The sequence below is a fragment of the Paramisgurnus dabryanus genome, chromosome 21, assembly GCF_030506205.2.
Source record: "Paramisgurnus dabryanus chromosome 21, PD_genome_1.1, whole genome shotgun sequence".
Taxonomy (NCBI): Eukaryota; Metazoa; Chordata; class Actinopteri; order Cypriniformes; family Cobitidae; genus Paramisgurnus; species Paramisgurnus dabryanus.
In genome coordinates this window covers 1404437-1420575 of record NC_133357.1, presented here as the reverse complement: position 1 = coordinate 1420575, position 16139 = coordinate 1404437, and the positions used below count along the sequence as shown (strand labels likewise).

Sequence of the window (16139 nt, the reverse complement as noted above, 5' to 3'; positions counted from 1 at the left end):
AGCCCAGATCTATCACGTCTTTTATTGATTCAAAAGGGCAACTTTTAACCAAGTGGAACATTGAGCGAGGTTGATTTATCACTTCCAATTGCTTTTCAACCTGAGTGGTGTGATACTTTGTAAGACTTGTGCTTTTTGTAAAATACAGTCATTTATTGCAAGCGCCTTGTGTCAGTGCATTTTTTTTTACTAATTTGTGTGCCAGAATGGAAGATGGGGTCATTTATTTATATTATCTACAAAGAAAGTCGTGCATTATAATAGCCAAGTCACTTTATTATTCAAACATACTGAAACGGAAATTCATACAATATTTTCTCCTTAATATTGAGATCCTGAGGGTTTAGTTTGACTGCTTGTATCTGTGCTTGAAACAAGTGTAGTGCTTCACGTTCCTTAAAACTTGGGAAAGGGCCAAAGGAGTGGAGTGGTTTTGATGTAATCTTGAAAAGCACGATCTGATCCCCATTTCTTCATAGCTTGTTTCTCTAAGATGGGGATGCCGCTAACGTGCCTCAGTAGAAACCAGACAAAGACGGGTGAGATCACACTTAAGTACTGCGGTCCACGCATGACTGAGGATGCTGACAGGAATAATCCCGACCACTGCAGGATCTCCCCTAGATAGTTTGGGTGTCTGCTGTATGCCCATAATCCATGACGAATAAATTTTCCCTGTGAATAAATGGAGGTGCGTATGATAAATGCCTTTGTTCTATAAGGTTAATTAAATCGTAATGCAAATGATGAGCACTCGTGTAAAAATTGCTTGAAGTAAAATTTAAGGATTTGGATATTAAAGTGTCCCTTTTTTTATACATCACCAACTGGAACATAATACATCAATCGTAAAATCTTGAAATGCATATTAACTTTAAACAAGTACATAGGATCTACAGCAGGGGTCTCCAACTTTTTTGTGAACAAGGGCTACCACAATAGATAAAAAAAATTGGGAGGGCTAATTTTTAATATAGTCTACTCAAGTTTTTTGTTTTACTTGATTTTATTTTACTTGTTGGTGTGTTTTATTATTGTTTAAAGTGTTTACACACACTAAAGAAGCTAATATAGAAAATATGTAATAAATAAATATTTAAATTGAGGCTATTATTAGAATGTGCTTTGACGGGCAAATCACAGACTCCGTGCGGGCAAGCTGGTGCCCACGGGCACCATGTTGGAGACCACTGATCTACAGGCTTATAACAAACATGATTACATAAGAAACACTTCTACACAATATAGTGAATCTTCAAAAAAAGATGAACAGTGGTTCTCAAACTTTTTCGGCGTGCAGCCCACCTTGTGTATGGTGCATCCCTTTATGGCCCCCCCAAACATTTATGACATTAAACTTAAAATTTAAATTAAACATATTAAATTAAACAATATAATGCTGTTGATTAGTAGCCTTATTTTATGAGGTTTAATTACACAAAATTTATGATAAATTAATGTATTTTATAAAATGTCATTAATTTAGGGCCCCCCTGGCACCATCTCAGGGCCTTCAGTTTGAAAACCACTGGTGTAGAAAACTACAAAAAAGCTGGGTTATTTCCCTGGGTTGTAATTTCACCTATGCTGGGTTGTTTTAACCCATTGTTGGGTGAAATATAAAAAAAACATTCTGGGTTAATTTAACCCCAAACCAGCATTTGTTTAAAGGGTAAAATAATGTTACTACTATCAGCTTTACAGTTATCAAGTTATTACTCACGGCATTATCTGGATCACTCTTAAAATTCCACTTCTGCTGGTCGGCAATGGCTTGTGTGGCAAAGCCAAGCCCCCATATTCCCCACCCGATATAGTCACGAGGGCCCAAGGGTTCATCTCTTTTCTCGTTGTTTAAAATTAGGGTGGGCAAGAGGGTAACAAATACCCACAAAGCTAGAAAGATAAAAAATATGTTTTTGTTGTTTACATTTATGTATACAGTTTATATATACACGTTATATATGTATAAAGAATAAACATGACCTTCTAAAACTTCCAAAAGTCATACATTTTTGAGCAAAACAGTAACTACGGAAATAATCAATAGCCGTGTTGAAATACCTTGCATGGTCCAATACACAAAGAATGTCCCTGGGCTGTCTCTGACATTGTTAAACCGCCGGTCTTGTCCTTCTTTAAGGATTCTGAGAAAGAGAAAAGTCCCGAGCCTGCAAGACAAGGTCTCACTTGTCACTTATTGACTAACCTTATTAACTTAATGACAACATAAAACAAGGTTGACTACAATTCTGCTTAGGCAACAAATCTATCTCTCAGTCTATCTCTATCTGTTTATTTTGCTTACCTGAGTCCCCAGGCAGTGACAAATCCAGTTTGTATGTTCTGTCTAAGGTGACCATGGGCACCCCATAGACGACTCAAATGGGCCAGCAATACGAAGGTACCCGATCCTACCGAACAGAGAAATTAATGTTTAATTAAACTGATAAGCTATCCGATATCCTGCAAGATATGGGCAGAGACGTTATTCACCTGTGTCCGGCCATTTTTAAAGTGAGGCGTGTTCACTGAATATATTACCCATGGACTTGGTGGCAATTGGTAACAAAGTTCAAGGATCCTCAAGAGCACAATTCTCGAAGAGAGCTCAGGGAACATTTGAAAGATTGGATAATATTTGTATGCCATTGAAGAGAAATGCAATTTGAATGTTGACAGGTGAGTACAATCTTTACTTCTGCCTTTATCAACAATAAAGATATGCATTGCACAAATTAAAAAAATAATAACCTCAGATGGGTAAAATAGGGTTATGATCACTTTCAATTTTGGTTGTGTGTAAAATTATATATAAATGTTAAAACTAATAGTATAGAGAGTATTACGGTCGTTATATTTTATGAACCCTACAAATATTATTGAAATTTAAACAGAAAATTAATGCACAGGTGTAATTGATTTACTAGGTCTATTTAAATGGTTTAATTACGCAGTAAGTGGTTTTAGGCAATAAAATGATACATTTTTGCATATGTAGTAGAAAAAATATTTAACAGTCGTTCATTTTCCACCTTTATTTTGAAAAGACCCGCCTCCTGTGGTATGATTGACAGTAACGCGTCCGTACTTTAGCCCAATCAAACAAACGCGCTATCATTAGGTGTGTTCGAGATCACCCGGCGCTGCGCAGACCGATCGGTGAGGTTTGCCGCTTGCAGTCGAGGGAGGAACTGAAGACGGAGCCGTCAAGCCGGACACCTGCTGCTTGCCGTAGTGACGTGTGCGCCGTGTTTCCTTGCTTTTAAACGCAAATGAAGTTAGTTAGATGCTGAATTTGATAAAAACAAACCTTTTAATAAATAGTTGCAACCAGAAACATTTTATATCGAATATTTTAATTGCTGCTTATACTGTATACCCGAAAATAACGGGAAACAAGCCTATATTATTAAAATACCAATAGAGTTTGTTATTTTCATTTTTATTTTATTACACGACACAATATAACATATTTAAGCATATTAAAGTGTTTTTTTCCTGTTTTAAAACATGAATTTATAATGTTTATTAGTGGAACTAGGTTGGATTAAACTTGAAACGCACGTGATCGTTGTCATCAATGAGGCGACCAATCACGTAAAGCTGTTACGTCATCACAACTCCGGGCAGCCGCTCTGGAGAAGCTGCACCGGCTGAGCTAGCCGGCTACTCTCGAAACGCTCTCGCGGTACTTAAAAACCATATGACACAGTCACGTGCCTGCAGCGCCAGCTGAAGTCGGACAAAAGTACTAACCGGAATGCACTGCTTCAAGTCAGCCGCCGATCGGTCTGCGCAGCGCCGCATGAAGTCGAACACACCTATCGATTTGCCGGTCAAAAGGGCGGGGCTTGTCGAAACGCACAGCACACTTCAGCCGTTTCTCAAACGGAAGGCTGCAACCTTCGGAGGTCGCATTTGTGGGATGCATTCGTCTTATTTAACAATATTAACAATTATCTTGTTTACATTAATACTTAACTAATCATAAATTGTTGTAATAGTTTATGACCTGCGAATGTAATGCTCAGTTACCTGAAAATTAAACAGGCTTGATGACGTAAGCAGCCTGCATATGCGACCTCCGAAGGATGAAGCCTTTCGATGTGTTGTGTGGGCGGGGTCGTATTTATGGTCGTTTCACAACACATTCAAAAGAGCTTAGATAACTACTCTCTCATGGTTTCATAACATTATAAACAGTTTAATATTATATATAATCTGCCTACAATTAAATAAAAACGACGGACACGCTTTCGTTTTAAGATTGCTTACAAATAAATATATACAGACGGCGCAAGACAACAGGTTACTGATAAAGTTGTGAATTACTACAGTATAAAGTACAGTTTCCGATAAATCATTAATTACCTGCCAAGTCGTAAAACTTTTCCGTTTTGAATGCAGACGCTAGCGCCCATCCGACCCATTGAATGCCGAGGTCGGTTGCAGCACACTTGGCCAACACGCTTCCCATGATCATGCCTAGCATCTCCAACCTAAAGCATCGGTGTTATACAAACTTGAATTCAATCATACGACCTCACAGTAAAACAGCAGTGCAAAGTTTCATAACGTTAGGCGTGTTCGACGCCGCGCACGCGCAGACCGACATCAAAGTTCCGCGAGAGCGATTCCAAAGCTGTGCTATTATGGCAAGCTTTCCAATCGTTCTCGCGGTACGTCGATGTCACATGCAGATAAGTCTACGCAGCATCGTGTTTGAGATTGTTATGACATTTTATTTTATTAAATCTGATGATAGATTACTTGTTCTATTGGTGGGATGTTTTCTGCAGGATGGGAACCAATAGCCTACACGATTACATCCTATATAGGACCTATGAGATGAGATCTTTTCAAAAGAATTTCAATTATTTGCTTAATTTATGCTTTGACAAGTGAACTCTTATTAGTAGAGGTTAAACAGTAGATAACAGTTCACATTGAAATATGACTCAGGGGGTGCAATGCTCAGCCATATTGAAAAGATAAGAAATTTATGGTTCATGACTACAGAGAAAGCTGAGAAAAGGTGTGTCTCAGATAAAGTCTCAAATACGTAAACCTTCAATTGCCCTAAGAAATATATTTTCCTGTTCTTCAGTGTTGACCAAATAATTGAAGGTCTTTCAAGAAATTGCTTAAGGAACTCAGGTGAAGATGGCAGAAAGCAAAACCAGCCTCAACTCAAAAGGAGGGGCCAATGTGCTTGCTAAACGGGTACAGAAAAAATTCAGCAGGGCGCAGGAGAAGGTGCGTATCAGGAACCATTAAACACAAACGCCTAACATGTCAATGTGATGTCCAATACATCAATGCATCAACCTTGTATTAACTTATTGTGAGTAAAACATTTGCCATGGTTGACAGGTGTGTTTATGCATACTGTTATATTTGATGTCCCTGCAGGTGTTGCAGAGGTTCGGTAAGTCTGATGAGACCAAAGATGAGCACTTTGAGCAATGTGTGATAAACCTACATGACCAGCAGGTAAAGTACATTTACTATGGTAAAGTGGCAGCTTTAAATATGCAAATTATTTAAAGAGATTGATGCATTCCCATGACCACAATTCATGATTCTTTTACAGAATGATGCATACAAAATTTACAAAGATCTTAAAGCGTACCTGAACGCTGTCAGAGGTGAGATCTTTCACAGTCATGATCAAGGTTCACACAAATAAAATACTGATATGATTTATTAATATTTACTTAAAAAATACTGTGTGTGTGTGTGCATGTGTGTGTAAGCACGCTTTTTAAAAGGACATAGAAGCTTTTAACAAACTGAAAAATGTTATGTGTGACAGTAATGAGGGATGCTTCAAGTCGACTGTTTCAGTCCCTGTTTGATGCGTATGACCCTGAGTGGAATGCTGCAGAGGATCTTGGGCCAGTTGTGGAGGTGAGTATTATAGACTGGGCCATTTTAAAATAATATTTGTGGTCGTAGAAAGTATTTCAACACCTTAAAAATGGGTCGTCATCACATCAGATACAAAATATCAAGGGCTAGACCTTTTTTTACTTTTCTGAGCCATTTGTGCATTTACAAAACAAGATCATTTCAGTCAGGTCCCTATAATGTTCTACCATACATTACGTGCACACATGTGGTCCACTTTTTAATTATATTTCTTAAAAAAAAATGTAATTGAGTTTGATATTTCTTACGTAATGCAATTATTAATACCTTTTCAAGAATTTAAATATTTTAGGGACACTTTCTATATCTTTGCATCTTTAGCTAGTTTCTCATCTCTTAATACTAACATGGGTCTTCACGTTCCACAGAGTGAAGATCTTATGTGGAATGACTATGAGGATAAGCTGCGAGATCAGGCGTTGCTCACCATGGATTCCTACATGAGCCAGTTCCCAGATGTCAGGGTAATGGCTGACTACTTTACACGCACATACACAAATCACAAAAATTTCCAATATAAAAAAAAATAATAATTCTGTAAACATTACATTTCCATCCTGCAGGAACGAGTGGCCAAGAGAGGCAGGAAGCTTGTAGACTATGACTCCGCTCGGCACAGCGTGACAGGGCTGAAGAATGCAAAAAAGAAGGATGATGTCAAAATTGGGAAGGTAGCATTATATGACCTGTTTGAAATACAACTATTATGTCTAGAAATACAGCTATACTCAATAAATTTACTTTAAACCTTATTTTTGCAATGTTTTGTTCTCTTTACTATCAAGTATCAGACATGAGATAATTTGCATGTTAAATGCTCCATTATAAATCCATTAAAGAAACGACAATCACACCATTATTAATAAACTAAAGAGCACTTTTGTCATTTAAAATGCAGGATTACATCATTTTTTTCTTGAAACAAAATAAAAACTTTAGTTTTTTTTGTCATTTTAGGCAGAGGATGAGATGAACGCAGCCAAGGTGATTTTTGAGGATATAAACAGAGAACTGAAAGAGGAGCTGCCTAATCTATTTGACAGGTGAGTAATTTTATTGTTTTTGCAAGGATGCTTAAAACCTAATGACAGTTTTTAAGCCTTTTTATAGTTTTGTTTTTGTTTCTATTTATGATTTCCTATTCTTGACAGCAATTAACTTAACAACACATTGACTGTTTTACTCAGAGAAAATTAATTGGCATTGTGCACAAATCAGTTTCTTTTAGTTTATTAGTATTAGATGGCAAGATAACAAATTAATCTTTGAAATTAACATTTTATGTTCTTGTTTACAACTTGACAAACAGGCTATATACTACAAAGGGGACATATCATGAAAACATTGACTTTTTCATGTTTAAAGGACAAGTTCGGTATTTTAGACTTAAAGCCCTGTTTTCAGATTGTTTATGATGAAATAGAACGGTTTTGACTGAAATGTCGACATATGCGGCTGCCCTGAGAATTTTCGCGTGTTTGTGTTTCACCTCAGACCTCTACAATGGGTTTAATGGTGCACTGGAACAATCCTTCCTAAAATGCATTAAACTTTCGTTTACAAAGACGTGAAACTCACCGAGTGGTCAGGGGTGTTCACTGATATGCTCACAGAAAAATCGCTGCAAAATACGCATTCCAACAGGTTTTATCGTAGTTTTTGCCAACTCCATTGACTTGTATTAGATGGCCTGTGAGGTTCGGTATTACTCCGTGCCGGGGACTTTGTTTCTATTCTTGCTATTGGCAATGGCGGATTAGCACCACCACCTGGGCTGGAGTGTCTATTATTCAAGCTCTCAACGGAAGAATATACGGGTGTGAGGCGTTTGGAAAAATAGTTCCACAAGTTAACAACGAATGCTAAAACAGCTGTTGGAAAGCATCTTTTGCAGCGACTTTTGTGTGAGCATATCAGTGAACACCCCTGACCATTCGGTGAGTTTCACATCTTTGTAAACGAAAGTTTAATGCATTTTAGGAAGGATTGGTCCAGTGCACCATTAAACCCATTGTAGAGGTGGAGGTGAAACAAAAACACGCAAAAATTCTCAGGGCAGCCGCATATGTCGACATTTCAGTCAAAACCATTCTATTTCACCATAAACAATCTGAAAACAGGGCTTTAAGTGTAAAATACCGAACTTGTCCTTTAAGTGCTTTAATTGGGTCCCCAGTGCTTCTATCAATCTAGAAAATGTGATAAACATAAACACTAACTTAGTTTTGGTAAACCATTCTCTGCAAGCATGTGAAAAAATAGCTCAATTAAAATTTGGCTCCCCTTGTGATGTCAGAAGGGGGTAATACCGCCCCTTAATCTGCACTATCCAACCACGACACTGCCATTTAGGGCAATGATCAGCTCGTTTGCATTTAAAGGGACGCACCCAAAAACGGCACATTTTTGCTCACACCTACAAAGTGGCAATTTTAACATGCTATAATAAATTATATATATGCTATTTTGAGCTTAAACTTCACATACGTACTCTGTGAATACCAAAGATTTGTTTAACATCTTAAAAAAGTCTTATAAAACATTATCCAATACTTGTCACACAATTTATTTATTTTTAAATTGTGAGATTGATCCTAGTTTAATTATGAAAAACAATAAAAACATTAACAATAATTTGTGAACTTCCTATTTGAATGGCAAAATAAGATTACAGATATAAAGCTGTTTATATTCTCTCACATTCTGTAGTCGCATTGGATGTTATGTGACAGTCTTCCAAGCCATTACCAGCTTAAGAGAAATCTTCTACAAGGAAATGACCAAGGTAAACAAAGCATTGGTAATACATCTGAACCAATGAAACCAATCTGCTAAACCTCTGAAACAAATGATGTTCTTCTTATCCAAGAACAATATAGATCTACAGACTGTGATGAAAGAGCTGAAAGCCCAGCATCCAGATAAGACCTTCTCGGTGAAGAACTTCAACCGGTATATTACTTATAGTATAACATATCTTTGATATATTTTTACATAAAATTTTAGTAGTATAACAGACTTTTAGAGAACACTGTGACAGACAGTACTTTCCTTTTTCCTTTTAAGCTCAGGTTCCTTGAGGAGAAGGTCATTACGAGATACTTTGTCTCCCAAATCACTTAAAACCTTTTATGATTTCCACGTGAGTCACAGCCCCAGAGGCTCTCTCAGGTAAAGTCATCTTCAACTTCTTTGATCTTCATTTGTTTGTGCAAGGGTACAAGTTAGACACTCGCACCATCTGCTGGTGAACTTATGAAAGTGTAATCATGATACATTTTTCTAACAAAGAGTTTTCTTTTATATCTGAACATTACAATTATATATTTGTTTGATGCCAAATGCAATTTTCCCCCTGCATGTATACAGGAGAGATAACTCATCGAGTTTTAAGTCTGACAAACCAAAATATGAACCATACAGCCCTAAAAAGACCACTCCCACCAGCCCCCAACCTCATTATGAGAACGTTCCTCCTGGCAGAGATACAGATGCTAGTTCAATAGACTATCCCAAAGAGGAAGATGAGCCACATGTGGACAACACCAGCACCACTGAAGATAAACCAGTGGAGGATGAGAAGAAAGCGAACGAGTCTTCAACAGCCACAAACCAGGATGAACAAGAAGACAGCCATGTGTCAAAAGATGATTTATCCTCTGAGAACGAGAGTGAACCTCAAGCAAACTCGACTCCTACAGAATGTACCAAAGTCAAAACCAACATGGCCTCGAATGACTCTCAGGAACCGGAGAAGGTGGAGGACCTCAGGCCCTCTGGTGTGGAGAATGGCGTAGGTCCTGGCAGTCAGTCAGATGGGGAACAAACCGAAGCTTCAGAAAAAGTGAGTTCTGTGGAGGTAAACGTTCTCTGAATGGGAAAAACATAGCATAAAACACACCACAAGCCAACCTTTACCACATACAGTCAATTTTAACTCATTATGGGGAGGTTTCCCGGACAGGGATTAGTCCTGGACTTAAATAAATGTAAGAGCTGTCCAAATTGAAAACAACTTGCACTGACATGTCTTAAAATAAATCAGTGCCCTTTGTTTTGCCTCAAAATGCACACAAGTAATGTTTTTAGTAAGGCACGTTTGTTATATTTTCTAATTAAACTAAGGCCTAGTCCTAGCTTAAGCTAAACCCTATCTGGGAAACCACCCCTATATGTTCAGACTGACAAATGTTAAATGTATAGTTCACCCGAGAATATTTTACTCCCTCAAGCCATCAGAGTCAGAGTTATATGAAATAATATCCTGGCTGTTTCAGCTTTATAATGGCATTGGATAGTGCCCCATTTTTAAATCTCAGAAAAGCACATCAAAATCAAATCCATACAGTTGCTAAATGTCTTTCGTAGTGAAGTATTGGGTTTTTGTAACCTTGGTCCGAGGTCAGGCTTTCGCCTAATCCTTAACTCTGTGATGAATGCGTGTATGGCCATAGTTTATAAAGTTTGAAATATAAATGTTTCCTTACAGAAACCCATTGCTTCACCTCAGAAGACATTTAATAACTGTATGGATTCATTTATATGAACTTTTAAAATGGGGCACTATTCAATGCCTTTATAAGGCTGTAGAAAGCCAGGATATCATTTAATATAGGCTACAATAACTCAGACTTTCTTTGAATGAAAGAAGTAAGCTTGAGGGTGAGTAAAATGTGTTAATTTCTTTAACTATTTCTTTAAGACTTATAAAAATAAACCTAGTTTTTGTTCAGATCATAACACTCGCATCCAATATAGGTCATATGACAATATAGCATGCCATCTGAAACGTTCATCATTGCATAATGTCAACAGTTTCACTTACTATTTTTAAAGTATATACTGTGGAAGATTTACCAAGCAGTAAGCTAGTACTCCATTTGGCCCATAGTTATTATATTAACTCCTTAAAACAGAAAAATGTAACTCAATGCCAACTGTTGTTTTTATTTCAAGGGTGATCATCCATCAGGAAAAGGGAAGGAAGAACTGAAAGCAGAGGCCTAACCCTAAATACAGGACAAAGGTCAGCAAACTTTAATAGCATTCACAGCTCATATACTCACCATGTTATTATTTAATCCACTGTCAGCAGATGCCTCAATCTGTCTTTTACTTTCAAATGTGTTTACAGGAAAATACGCTGGGTTTAGTACTCAGAAACCTGCCAGTGCCAGGAAATATTCATCAGAAGAGAATATTTTCCAGTGTTGTGCTCACTTTAATTTCATAAATCATGTTTTGCCATCACCAATGATATGTGTTTGTAAAGAAATTGATTATTGTTCAATTATAGATATATAAAATGAACCAAGTAAAAGAAAAATCATGATTGTTTTAACTTTGCTTGATTATTTTTACCCTCACTTCTTGTCAGGATGTTGACATTTTTTTATTAATACATTATTATTTTAACGTGACATTCAAAGTAGGCTATATTAAAATGATTTAATCGGTACATTTGTATGTTCTTAACAACCACCAGTCAATAAATAACTTTTAAAAAAGTAACCCGGTCACGTATTATTGTTTTCTGGGTGGTGTTGGTTAATATTACTCACTTCGTGGAATGCGACCATTGTTTGATTCCACGTGAGCGCGCAGGAGCAGGAGGAAACGCTCGGGAACGCGCACACAGTCAGCGTGCGCTTGCTTCACGCTGTCTCGAGTCAATTTCAACGCGACCACTTTCGACATTTTATGATTTCTTGGTTCGAGTTTATTCGCAAAGGAGACGAATCAATCGCCATTTTAACTTAGTTTACAGCCAACTTCAATACTTGAGGTAAGTTTGTGTTTTTGTTAAGGTAGATTAGTCGGTTTCAAATAGCTGTAGCCTACACAGCTGGTCAAGTTACGATCTCTTAATGTCTTGAAAGTGATACTGTAAAACGGATTATTACATTGACTGCTGTCGACAACAGGTAAGTTAATGAAATCGAGTGACGAATCGCAGTAACTTTTAAGGGTTGCGTTCACAAACAAATACCGGTGTTTCTTGTATTATTTGGCTACACAACAACACTTCAAACAGTAAAAACAAAAAGTTGTTTCAAATGAGGATTTTGTTTGCGTTTCAAGAGATGTTTAACTATGAGAGTGGCTTGTAAATAGAAAATAAGACTTAAGTTTCTTCATTAACAATACTTAAGTTTCTTCATTAACAATACATTTATTCTGTGACTTTTACAATAATAACTTACATCGCATTATAGCAATAATAATACATATTAACACACGTATATAGACATGTGTCCTCGTCTGTGTTTCTTTACTAAATATGTAGTTTGAGATTTGCATATTTTTTTCTAACCACACCATTCATAAAGTTAATCCTCATTTACCTTCCAACAAAGGTCACGTGACACAGCCCCAGGTAAAAATAGAGTATAGCCTACTTGAATTTCGTAAAAATAAGCAACTACATTTGTAGTAAGCACATTGTTATTTTTGTTCTAAATAAAAGTAAAAAGTTACACTACAAATTAAAAGTATAGTTCTACTTCACGAGTGTTTCTGTGCACGTGAAATAAGTATACTATACTTAATACCAGTAATAGAATAGATTTCCCTCGAAAGGTAACTGTAACAATGTATCTTAAAAGGAAACACGATGTAACCTTGCCCCCACTTGAAATGTGTCCCCACATTTAGTTCTTGAATTTGAGGGTACTGGTCCTGGAAAGTCCTTGAAAGGTCCTTGAATTTGAAGTGAAAGCACATACATCCTTGAGGATTATAGGACTAAACTATGGGTTAATTTTCATTTTCTGGATCAGCTATTCTTTAAATACACACTTTATTGTTAAATAAGTATTGAGGTGCAGCACATGAAACATGCTTGAGTCATAAGTTGCTTTCCAGAGTCTCCAAAGTCAAAAAAGGAAATGAAAATACTGCTTAAATAGACCATTACCCCAAAACGTTGTCATTTACTCAGCATAATGTTGTTTTAAACTCTCATGACTGACTTCCATTGAGCACAAAAGCAGAAGTTGTTGACTGAGTCATCATCATCATCATTCACTCATTGCATTGCAAATTTAAAAATAGTGTCAGAAATTGAATTTAAAAAATGCCTTTTGTTGTGTTCGATGAAAGAAATTCATATGAAATGCAATGAACAGACATGAGACTGAATGAATGATGACAGATTTGTCACTGTGGCATTTTTTTCATGGTTATGAAAAGTCTCCTCATTTCTGTAATGGAAAAACACAGCCTATTTATATTTTAAATTTACAGTATTTATACATCATGGTGAAATAAAGTATTAAATAGGGTTTATTTTGATTGCAGATATATTTGCTTTTGAAGGGAAAAGTGTGCATCAGATTAATCCATTGTTAAATTCTCCTTACAGGCCACTATGACTGTCAATGTGACTAGTATTACACCTGGTGGTAAGTAGTGTATTTCTTGTTTAAGTAAGAAGATACCTTATCTAAGTTCCCCATTGGGTGTGACACCCATATTTAACAATATATCTGAACATTATAATAAGCTAGTGTAATAGAATCCAAGTCTTGGCCCCAATGCTATTTATATTTCATATACTACCTGTACATTTATGCACTAAAATCAATGCACTTAATTTGCAATAATGTCTAGCAATGTGCCATGTTGCATTTCTTTAAATCGAAACAATGCTACACAGTTTTCTCATCACTTAAATTGTTGTAATGCCATATGTCTGTCGTTGTGCATGCAATGTTGACATACAGGTTATATGTGTCATGTGTCTCTGTTATCTTTTCTCTGCACCAACAGATGTTACGCCAACACCTGCCGCTCCACAACAAACAGACTCGGCTGTCATAGGAGGTAATTATTATTCACTAAAGCGGTGGTTATGTATTAATACATCTACACATCACTCAGTTTATGTACAGCATTTGCTTTGGATGGGAATTGCTTAGGTGTCATCATAATATATTTTACAGGCTAACTGATATAAGAACTGTCAGATTTGAAGGATTTCTTATATGTGACCCTAGACCACAAAACTAGTCATAAGGGTTTTAAAATAAAATTGAGATTTATACATCATCTGAAAGATGAATAAGCTATCCATTCATGTATGGACAACAATTTGAAAATCTGAGAGTGCAAAAAAACAAAATATTGATAAAATCGCCTTTAAAGGGGACTTTTTAAAGATGTAAAATAAATATTTGGGGTCTCCAGAGTACGAATTTGAAGTTTTAGCTTAAAATACCATATAGATAATTTATTATAGTGTGTTAAAATTGCCACTTTGCAGGTGTGTCCTTTAAAATGATCTCTGCACTAAATGGCAGTGCCGTGGTTGGATAGTACAGATTAAGGGGCGGTATTATCCCCATCTGACATCACAGGGGGGCCTATTTTTCACATGCTTGCAGAAAAAGTTGACCAGAACTAAGTTACTGGGTTGATCTTTTACACATTTTCTAGTTTGATAGAAGCACTCAGGACACAATTATAGGACTTAAACATGGAAAAAGTCCGATTTTTATGATATGTCATCTTTAAAGTTGTCCAAATGAAGCCCTTAGCAACACATATTACTAATGATAAATACATTTTTGGTATATTTACGGTTGAATATTTACAAAATGTCTTCATGGACCATTTTGGCATAAACATTGATAATTTCGACCCATACAACATATTGTATATTATATATTGTAAACATGTCTGTGCTACTTATCTATATATTATATATTGTTAATATATCCGTGCGACTGGTTTTGTGGTTCAAAGTCACATATTGTATTTCTATTAGGGCTGTGACGGTTAGGATATTTTCTCACCGCGGTGAAGCATAAAAAAAATCATGCGGTTATGCGGTTAACCGCACAACAGTAACCCCCAAAGCCCAAAAGCCCAACCCCCCACCCCCGCAAAGCAACGGAAACGTCTTCTTATTTATTATTAAAACAACAAATTATATAAGCAATAACAACATAAAATAATATTTATTTCCATAGGTATAATATATATATATAGCAATACATATATATATTTTTATATATAATATATATAATAATTATATAATTTTTTGTCATCGTTTATAACCCATTTTGTACAATACATTTCATACAATAGCAACCTGAAAAAAAAACTAGAAAGAACATGCGGAGCTTAACATTGTTTCTTGTAAGCAAAACCTTGATTCCAATTTCTTTAGACATTTTTAGAGTGTTTTTCGGGTAACACTCCGTGGATATAACGCACTCCTCCAAACGCAACGGGTTGAACGTTAAATAATTTATTGCACAATAAAATGGGTTACAAACAATGACAAAAACTGTTCCATAATTCATATTAAACTCAAAAGAAACGAAAATAAATACTATTTCATGTTACTATAGTTAATATGTTTCATTATGATTTTTCAAAGCAGATACGAAACGACATAACGTATTGCATCATCCCGTAAATAACTGCGCAAAACTTATGGATACTCCAATCAATGCTTTAAATTACTGCTGTCCATTTACATAATCAAGAAGATAATAAAACTTTTTTGATCCCGAGCTGGAGAAATTAGTTTACAGCATTAACGGGTCACGCGGTCAGTAAGCCCTCACCTGCCTGACTGATGTCACTATGGTACTTTGCTCCTCTCGCAAAAAAGTCTTGGAGATTTCCAACTGTCGTTGCTGGGCTGAAGTTTTATGCTTTACTAAAGGTATGTTTGGTGCTCCCAAGTCCGACAAACGCCACATGATAGTTAATCATCACAAGATGTGATTTTAGATAGTGGCATTTCCTCGCTACGATAGTCAGACACATAGGTCTACAGCCGACCGCGCTAGCCTTCATAACTATAGTTGGCATGTTTGACCATTATAGTTTTAAATAATTATGCTATTATTATCAGTACCAACGCGCATTTCGTGCTGCCCGGTGACCTTCTTGCACCTGAATAATGTAATGCGCGTGGCTGTGAGATTTCCTTGCACTTGAGATTTTGTTATTCGCGCAGTGAGTGAGTTGGTACAGTTCCATGGCATGCAATAAATATCAGAGCACCTGGGCATGACGCGCTTAAATTAATGGCTTCATGTTTAAGAAGATTGCGCCCGTGACAGTAGGCTATTGTGTGTATTTAAGTACTGAAACTAAGTAATTAAATAGCAATTATAAGACATGCGCACATAATAAACCCCTATATATGTTTCACCGTCCCTCCCCCTTGTGCGGAAAGCAGTTTTTTC

The 16139-nt window shown here is 36.4% G+C and overlaps 2 protein-coding genes across 2 annotated transcripts; one reads left to right on the top strand and one right to left on the bottom strand.

Moving 5' to 3' along the window:
• Positions 1 to 253: 253 nt before the first annotated feature.
• LOC135775304 (uncharacterized) lies at positions 254 to 4587 on the bottom strand. Its single transcript, XM_065285385.2, has 5 exons — positions 4375 to 4587; positions 2309 to 2414; positions 2065 to 2171; positions 1724 to 1896; positions 254 to 675 (listed from the first exon to the last, which is right to left on the bottom strand). The coding sequence occupies exons 1-5, from the start codon at positions 4493 to 4495 to the stop codon at positions 397 to 399; spliced, it is 786 nt and encodes a 261-aa protein (XP_065141457.1). The 5' UTR covers positions 4496 to 4587; the 3' UTR covers positions 254 to 396.
• On the top strand, positions 2433 to 11409 carry bin2a (bridging integrator 2a). The gene is made up of 14 exons (XM_065285384.2): positions 2433 to 2682; positions 5111 to 5259; positions 5416 to 5496; positions 5597 to 5651; positions 5819 to 5913; positions 6303 to 6398; positions 6498 to 6605; positions 6892 to 6977; positions 8644 to 8719; positions 8804 to 8886; positions 9001 to 9105; positions 9304 to 9793; positions 10891 to 10960; positions 11069 to 11409. The coding sequence occupies exons 2-13, from the start codon at positions 5167 to 5169 to the stop codon at positions 10939 to 10941; spliced, it is 1419 nt and encodes a 472-aa protein (XP_065141456.1). The 5' UTR covers positions 2433 to 2682; positions 5111 to 5166; the 3' UTR covers positions 10942 to 10960; positions 11069 to 11409.
• Positions 11410 to 16139: the final 4730 nt, after the last annotated feature.